Source organism: Micromesistius poutassou (assembly GCF_964030765.1).
Source record: "Micromesistius poutassou genome assembly, chromosome: 6".
Lineage (NCBI taxonomy): Eukaryota > Metazoa > Chordata > Actinopteri > Gadiformes > Gadidae > Micromesistius > Micromesistius poutassou.
Genome location: NC_140276.1, coordinates 2523668 through 2532430, shown reverse-complemented (window position 1 = coordinate 2532430; position 8763 = coordinate 2523668). Strand labels below are relative to the sequence as shown.

Sequence of the window (8763 nt, the reverse complement as noted above, 5' to 3'; positions counted from 1 at the left end):
CAATTTTTTTTTTTTTTTAGTCATTGTATTTGCTCCATAAGCCAATGGCGCCATCTAGTGAGGTACAAATATATAGAACCAACATTATATCTTTGGTTACCCATTTAGGAGCAGTAAGTAGTAAGTTATGTTATGTTGCTGTGAAAATGAGGGTGAGCCGAGGTATGAGGCCTAGTTGACAACCACATGATTAAATCTATTAATGCTTGGTTAAAAGATCGCTTAGTAGTGATGGGTAATACTGCGGCATATTGATATGATGAAGTCACTGAAACTGGGGCACTTAAATACGAAGGTGAATGAGTCATCTAAGAAACTAAAATGAAATAAGGTCATGGTGCTGGGCAGGAACTTAAGGGCCAAGTGTCAAGACACTGTTTGAAATTCGTTCTCAGAATGAGCAAACATAAATAAATTACAAAGTATTGGTCAATGCTCATATATATAACAAAGTTGAATAGCAACCTTCATGTTCCCCATTTCGTTTGACCAAAAAGAGGCGGATTTTGTTGTTATTTAATATTTACTCATTAAGAACAACTTAACGTTCATCAAATGCGAGAGCTTCCAGTTCCCCGGGGAAACCCGGGGAGACCAATTCACTGATTTGATCCGAAAACTAGTGATCCAACAAGGGCATCTTTAAAGATCATCATTAGGTTTTGCATTGGCCTACTGACGGATTAACGAGTAATAAAGCAGTAAAATAAGTCCTATAACTGATTTATAAAAAGTAATAGCAGGCCTTTTTTCTTCAGAGAGAAGTACCCAATAAAATAAATAACAATTCAACCATTACCATATGGCCAATGAAAACCACACCATTCAGCCTTCATAATGAAACAAAAACAGCTATGTGTATAAAAGCCTAATAACAAACGAAAAAAAAACTCTGTCGACATGGCGCAACCACTAGGATAACCCCAAATTTAAGGCTTCAAACGATTGCTATATAGTGTGTTGTGATGACTGTCATGGTGGTATCATATTGCTTATAGGCTATAAGTAATATGATATCAACATGACAGTCAAGTCTTCACGCTATAAGTTATAACGTGATTATTACCGTGTGATGCCTTTCCTATCCTGCAGCTCTGACCATGGACGTACCTATGTGGACGGTACATGCTCTCTGTACTACAACTGTGGCGTGCATCAAACTACAAATCCCTTCAAATTTATCCAAAAGGTAGAAACGCCCCGGTCCGAAAATTGTCAACAGTTTCACGCCACTACTTGTTGCCTGTAACAATCCTGCGAGTGACCGAAATTGGGAACCAACCACGTCCAGTCGACGGTTTCTATGCGGCTTCCAGGAAGTGAACACCGACATTTCTAATCTCCTCCTCCCACATGTGAGCCCCATCGTACCGACCACGCGCAGTGTGGGGAAGCGAGAGACCGGCTGGAAAGGCAACGTCATTCCTTCTACCGCCACCGAGGCTCGGCACTCCGTAGCGCAAAGAACTAGATAGCGAGCGGAGCGGTGGTGTCCGAGGCAGGTACGGGTTTTCACGAGCCGATACTAAAATAATATCAACAAAAAATATATTAATCCTCTCGATTGTTAATATATTCTGTTTGGCCATTATTGTCAGAGGAAACACGGGGAATCTAGGTCGTCTCCGACTCCCCGTTAGATAATGAACGGGGTGGACACTAGGGCCTGGAAGACCACTTAGGGCCTGTTTTTTCCGCGCACTTTACTGCCAGGGGTAGCCAGGGTAAAGTCTTTCCGTTACGGCCGGTCCATCCACCAGCACTGGTCAGGTGCCACACGGGACACCCGCCGCTTGTCTGGAGAGGTAGACGGCTTGCTGTTCCAGTAAAAATCGATCCTCTTTTTTAGGCAAAAAGGAGGGGGTGGTGGTGGTGAGCGCTGTGTTCCGCCTGAACAGTGGGGGATGATGTTCTTCTTCTTCTCTTCTATCTCGTATTTTCAGGTGCTGAAGCGATTACAGCAGGAAGATGGCGGACGACCCTAGCGCGGCGGACAGGAACGTGGAGATATGGAAAATCAAGAAGCTGATCAAAAGTTTGGAGGCCGCCCGCGGGTGAGTCGACCGGGTCGCGGTGTGTGGGGGACGCTTGTATAGTAGAAGGTCGACCCGCTGCAGGGGAGATTGTGCCGGCGCCGCCGCCGCCACTACAGCTGGATGTCGGGACGAGTGAGACGAATCTGGGAGTGGTAGCCTAGCGGCTAGCTAGCCTAGCCAGCTAGCTAACTTGTCTTGCTTTAGCTCCGTCCGCTAGCGCGCTAAACGCGCTACATGCTGAGGCTGAGGCTCCGCTGTTAGCGTCGGCACGAGATCGACACCGGTGGACAGCGACCGAGTACCGAGGGGGTTGTCGTCCCCGGTGTGTGTGTATTTTTTAGGACAACCGAGGAGACCGTATGGTACCATGTATACACATAGAACCCGGCCGGCTGGGGTCTGCTAGTCGGCGTCATTTCTAGAAGCAGGCCGCGGTGGGGCTTCTTTGACAAGACCACGTTGGGGGATAAGACCGGATGGGTGTCTGCTGAATGGGTGTCCACAGACTTCTACATAACGCACACAACAGTCGAGCTGTGGCGTGGGTCCTGGTACACGGTTAGATGATGGACGATTCACTTTATAAGTCCTTGCGACCACCATAGCTTGTTGTTAGCCTAGCATTTTTTGTTAACTTTTTAACCAAGGTAACGAGCCAACAGAAGCCGGTTGGAAAATTGTCAACTCTTGCATTTTGTCATTGGTGTATTGCGGCTCGAAGTGAATAGTCTTCGTAACGTTATCTAATAGGATGGGTATAACGTGGAGCTGTTCCTGAAGCCAGCTGTTTGTTAAAGAAGACCGTTCAGTCCGGCGTTGCGCAGAATGTGCTGTCCTGTGGTCTGCTGCTGTCATGTTAGACTGGGTTGACCATTTGTCCTACATTCATTTGTTAACTATGTACAAGCAGCGTCAGCGAGTGTGCTTTGCATTCTGAACAGGTAGTGAATACGGACACTATATGTGAAACATAAGTGCAGCCCTTGGTGTCAAGGACAGAGATTGAATAGTATGTGATTGAAGTACCATCGTCATTTCCTCTTACCCTTCAGTTAGCTTCCAGGTAATAGGTGAAAGCAGACTTTGGTCTTTATTACATTTAAAGTATTTAATTTTTGAATGTTGGAGAGTAATTCAGCCATTGTCCTCATTTACAATACAACACATTCATTTTCCAACCTTGATCATTGCAGTGTTCTACCGACAATGTGAAATATTTTTCTTGTTACCTATTCAGCAATTGGGTTAATGATTATAGGCTTCCTGTATAACAGAAGTCTATGTTATACATTTTGAATAGAGAAATACAGTCACTTCACCAAAAAGGTGAATTGTCTTTCTTGTTGCCTATCCAATAATTAGGCTAATGATAATAGGCTTTCTGTATAACGGTAGCCTATCTTATACATGTTATATACATTTTTTTGTACACTAGGCCCAAATCTAAGAGCAGTTCCTTTGTACCCGATAATTACAGTGAAATGTTGAGTGAGATCAGCATAATTATTGTGGTGATTCTTTTCAGGCTTTCGTGGTTTTGGGGTGTTATTACATACTTGTGGCCGAGGGTAAAGTGTGTTGAAGTCCTATGGTGTGTTTTTGTATTTTACTGTAGCATATACCTAACAGCAGTTGCCCTTTTGTTGTCTCAACAGTAATGGGACCAGCATGATCTCACTGATCATTCCCCCCAAGGACCAGATATCCAGAGTGGCCAAGATGTTGGCGGATGAGTTTGGAACGGCCTCCAACATCAAGAGCAGAGTCAACAGACTGTCGGTGCTCGGGGCCATCACCTCTGTACAGCAGAGGCTAAAACTCTACAATAAAGGTACATTGGGATGATTAGAATGTCCATCTCCATTTGCTGTGTCTTTCGGGTTCTGTTGAATTCCTCTATGGAATCAATCCTTTTCATATGTGTGTGTGTATGTATGTATGTGTGTATATATATATAACACTCTTTTATCAGTGTTAACGTTGCCCAGGCAGTTTAAGTCCGACTCAGTTTAAGTTGAGTCGGAAAAGAATAGCTTGCATCAATGGAATTATCATTTGGTTTATAGTTTAGTAACGTGCACTGTTGTGTTGCATTTTTATAATTTGTTACACACAATCTCACGCATTGGTAGACCTGGACTTAAGTCTCCTCTCTTACTATATCAGACGGGTTCCTTAGCGTGCACGTTCATACACTTGGTCTTCCAATAATAATGACCACATTCCACTTCTTTAAAACCCATTGTGCTTCGTGGCAATGCTCAGAGCAGCAGCAGCTGCTGCTGTTGTGTTTGCCGTTGCAACAGCTTATTATTGTGCTCTAATGCCCTCTCTGCCCTTCGCCTCCTTTAGTGCCACCTAACGGCTTGGTGGTGTACTGCGGCACCATCGTGACAGAGGAGGGCAAAGAGAAGAAGGTCAACATCGACTTTGAGCCTTTCAAGCCAATCAACACCTCTCTGTACCTCTGTGACAACAAATTCCACACCGAGGTAACAATGGCAGTCCAGTGTGAATTTTTTTTTTTTTTGAAACATCCTTCTTCCTCCCTGCTTCGTGGCAAGGTCTAAATGTCTTCCCTTTGCCTTGTTCGTCCAAACCACACCCCACCCCTCCACCCAGGCGTTGACGGCCCTGCTGTCCGACGACAGCAAGTTTGGCTTCATCGTGATCGACGGTAGCGGGGCTCTTTTCGGCACGCTGCAGGGCAACACCAGAGAAGTGCTGCACAAGTTTACTGTGGACCTGCCCAAAAAGCACGGTACGGCTCACGACCACCATGCCCACATGCACACCGCCACCTCTGCTGTCCACCGTGCATTTTAGACGTGGGTCTTCCACACTGACAGCAGCTGTGATCTTCTTGCCCTTCCCAGTTGAATTTTTTGTGTAGCGTTGTGGTCATTCTGTCTTTTTGCCTCCTGTGTCCCTCTCTTCATTCTAGGCAGAGGAGGACAGTCTGCCCTGCGTTTCGCCCGTCTGAGGATGGAGAAGAGACACAACTACGTGCGGAAGGTGGCGGAGACGGCCGTCCAGCTCTTCGTCTCCAACGACAAGGTCAACGTGGCGGGCATGGTCCTAGCCGGATCGGCTGACTTCAAGACCGAGCTCAGCCAGTCGGACATGTTTGACCCCGTGAGTCTTATGTTTGAGATTTTACAGAACGCTGGCCCAATGTTGCATGAACAACCTGCGTACTGTAGACATGGTGTTGCGGCTCGGCCCCACCAAAAGCTTGGCCTCTAGTGTGGCACTCGCCTGCCAAGGGATTGTGGGAAGGCTAGCATGCAGGTGGTTGATCGCCGTGCACAGAAGGGGTGGGACCTAAGTTAACTTTAATGCAAATGAGGGCGTCTTACGACATTCAGTGAGTAATGGCGGACCATACAGACTTTCACTTCCTGGTTTTAAGCACGTCAATCAACAAAGTGGTTAACTCCCTAGCAGCCAACCGAAAGAGTGCTGGGCGTTGCCATACGTTGTGAATAAGTTGACCACAAATTTGGTTGGGTCGAGCTGTAAGTAGGCCCATGGGCAAATTATAGGAGGCCTGTGTAAGTGACTTTGTTATGATTGAGTACATGCAATGTATACTTTCTGAATAATCGTACTAACTATAATTTACTTTTTTTTTTAATTATCTATCATGATTGCATAGGCAAATCAAATTTAAAGCACCAAGTATTTTCGAAAAAGTTCCAGAGTAGTGAGTAATACTACTAACAATAGTTGGTACTGAGTATCAAATCTCAGTTAACATGACAGTTCACTATCAAACCAAATTTGACCTCATGAGTTGATCATTGTTTTGGGATTAGAATAATCCAATCTGCATCAAATTTTTATATAATTGATGTAACCATAGACCTTATATAACTGCTTAAATGTCTGTAGTGTTTTAAGAGGTTTTCACAATCCACAGTAATATAGTTGCTCTCCAAGTGTATCAATTTATTATGTGTTTATTAAACAGTTTTTAACCATAGGTGCCTGTGTTTTTATCCATTTTTTCCTAACAGAGGTTACAAGCAAAAGTCCTGAAGCTAGTGGATATCTCGTACGGTGGAGAGAACGGATTCAACCAAGCCATCGAGCTCTCGGCGGAGGTTCTGTCCAACGTCAAGTTTATCCAGGAGAAGAAGCTCATAGGTGGGTCACCTTCCAACTACGGGACGGGAATTCTAATGACTCGTCTTTCGGGGGGATTTTGATGGGAGGGACGAGGGGTTGACGAAACTGCTGTTCTTCATTTCTTGACTCCCTGTTCATATCTCTTCCTTCCCATATATGCAGGGCGGTACTTCGATGAGATCAGCCAGGACACGGGGAAATACTGCTTCGGCGTGGAGGACACACTAAAAGCGCTGGAGATGGGCGCTGTAGAGATCCTCATAGTCTACGAAAACCTGGACACGATGCGCTACATCCTGCGCTTGCACGGAGCTGAGCAGCAGAACAATGGATCAGAAAACGGTAGAGAAAAAATAATATTATGAACACGCACTCCAGGCTAAGCATGGCTCATCCGTACGGCTCTCTAACCCCTGCTGTGATTATTGCCTTTTCAGACGAGAAGACCTTGTATTTAACGCCGGAGCAGGAAAAAGACAAGTCCCACTTCACAGACAAGGAGGTGAAAGGACACTCCTGAGCTACTAATGTCTGACCGCCGTTAATTGAAGTGGTCGGTTTGAAGTTTCTGTACAAAAAAAACAACAATTGTTCTTAATTGTATTCCCCTTTTTGAATGAATGAAATAGACCGGGCAGGAACATGAGCTCATCGAGAGTATGCCCCTACTGGAGTGGTTCGCCAACAACTACAAAACGTTTGGAGCCACTCTGGAGATAGTCACGGACAAGAGCCAGGAGGGTTCCCAGTTTGTCAAGGGCTTTGGAGGAATTGGGGGTGAGTGTTCTCGTCGACCCTGAAAAAACCACTGTGAGCATTGGCAGTCCGAAATGGATTTCCTTATTAGTTTAGAGAATCCCTAAACGGATCTTTGAAGCCAGATGTTGCTGGAGTTCAGGGTTTCCATTTCCTTTGAACACTAATATGCATCCAATGGCTCTAATGGGGATTAGGATATAGAATAAGTGATTTCCATTTTTCAATTTTTTTTTTATTTTCCTTGATCTTGCAGATGATTACGTAGTGTCTTCATTTGCACTCTGCTGAGACCTGTCTTTGTACTCCTCAGGTATTCTGCGGTACAGAGTGGACTTCCAGGGCATGGAGTACATGGGAGAGGACGATGAGCTGTTTGATTTGGATGACTACTAGGTAGTCGGGGACTGATATTGGGAGGAAAAAAAAGAGCTGAAATGAATGAAGAAATAAGGAAAGAAAAAGACCTCCTCTCTTTTGCAGCAACGAGAGGGGCAGCTGAGCCGATCACAATAAAGACACACATGCCAATAAACCCGGTTGCATACACAGACATGTGCACACATTTCCAATATGTACACACAGGAACCCAAATAAACATGTGGCTGAAGAGGAGTAAAGTATCGGTTCAGTCCAGAGAGGGAGACCACCCTTCCTGAATAAACCCCTGCCTTAGAGTGCTGGTTCCTTCCCCTAGTTGGATTGGACTCGACTCATTTTTGTTCATTTTTTCCCCCTCCCCTCCATTTTGAATGAACACAACAGCAAGTACCCAGCACCCTCGCTGTCCCTGGCCCCCCTGCGTCTGAAGAACCACTTTGGACTCACACTTCCATATAGAAAATATATTTTCCTTTCTTCCCTGTCCCCGTCTTAACCTAGACCGTGTTCCCCTTCCCGCCCCACCCTCTATGCTTCTCAATCTTTTTTTTTTTTTTTTTTTACTGGTTACTGCTGCTGTTGTATTTTATGAGAGTGGGGGATTTTTTTTACCTGGGTTTCTGTAGAGAAAGGGGGAACAAAGTATTAAATTTGAACTGCTGAAAACCATTTCTACATCTTCTATGGCTGTGGTCTTAATCTTTCTGGAGTCCGTTCTCAGGGCTGTGGCCGATTCAGCTGTTTACTTTACTACTACTTTTATTACTTTATGTTCGTCATTGGCACAGCCCCTATTGTAATGGTACTCGCAAGTTCCTCCGGTTTTTAGTTTTCCATTTTCATCTACTCAATGTGTCAAGAAATTTTATTTTCTCTTAATTTGTTTTTGATAAAGCCCCACTTTTTATCCTCTAATTTATCTTGCAATTAACCAATTGTGTTTTTTAAATGCATCACATGGTCTGTAGGTCTTTGAGGAAATGGGCAGATGTATGGGATGCTAGTTGTAATGACAGATTTTATTGACGTTATGTTTTCTAATCCAAATGTCCATGGATGAATGCCAAGTCAATGAGCCCTTTAGAGTGGGACAACCTTTACATTTCCTTTCCGCACAGAACCATGTCATGCATACAGGTAGTACTCTAGCCAAATGTCTTTGTAGATTTGGGGTTTTATTGTACTGGAAATGCACTATAATGGGCTTGTTGATGGCAAAAAAAATACAAATAGCATTGGCTCTTTATTTTGTGCCCGAAATGTGGACCCATCCATTACTCCCGTTAAACATAATGCTAAATGGTAAATAAATGATTCAGAGGAAGATAACCTAAAAACTTCCCTGGTGATTATAAAGACTACCGTGTCGTTTCGGTTCTCACTCTGTATACTTGCCAAGGCTAATAATTGAACGAATGCAATTGGCTGGACCGGGAAGACACATTTTTCTTACCCATAA

At 44.4% G+C, this 8763-nt stretch overlaps 1 protein-coding gene across 3 annotated transcripts; it reads left to right on the top strand.

Moving 5' to 3' along the window:
- Window positions 1-1360: 1360 nt before the first annotated feature.
- LOC311344961 (eukaryotic peptide chain release factor subunit 1) lies at window positions 1361-8611 on the top strand. 3 transcript variants are annotated; one of them, XM_084469318.1, is made up of 11 exons: window positions 1361-1502; window positions 1944-2054; window positions 3692-3867; window positions 4389-4528; window positions 4659-4797; window positions 4981-5171; window positions 6056-6185; window positions 6330-6509; window positions 6605-6669; window positions 6797-6944; window positions 7237-8611. In XM_084469318.1, the coding sequence occupies exons 2-11, from the start codon at window positions 1969-1971 to the stop codon at window positions 7317-7319; spliced, it is 1338 nt and encodes a 445-aa protein (XP_084325444.1). In that variant the 5' UTR covers window positions 1361-1502; window positions 1944-1968; the 3' UTR covers window positions 7320-8611. The 3 variants fall into 3 exon arrangements, with proteins under 3 accessions (XP_084325444.1, XP_084325446.1, XP_084325445.1); XM_084469320.1 differs by having other exon boundaries at window positions 1367-1498; XM_084469319.1 differs by lacking the exon at window positions 1361-1502 and adding an exon at window positions 1536-1805.
- Window positions 8612-8763: the final 152 nt, after the last annotated feature.

What these genes read in the sequence shown, in the direction of transcription:
- LOC311344961 (XM_084469318.1), top strand. Translation starts at nt 1,969, where the DNA reads ATGGCGGACGACCCTAGCGCGGCGGACAGGAACGTGGAGATATGGAAA. An exon ending in GGACCTGCCCAAAAAGCACG is followed by an intron (nt 4,798 to 4,980) that starts GTACGGCTCACG and finishes TCTTCATTCTAG; the next exon opens with GCAGAGGAGGACAGTCTGCC. An exon ending in AGTCGGACATGTTTGACCCC is followed by an intron (nt 5,172 to 6,055) that starts GTGAGTCTTATG and finishes TTTTCCTAACAG; the next exon opens with AGGTTACAAGCAAAAGTCCT.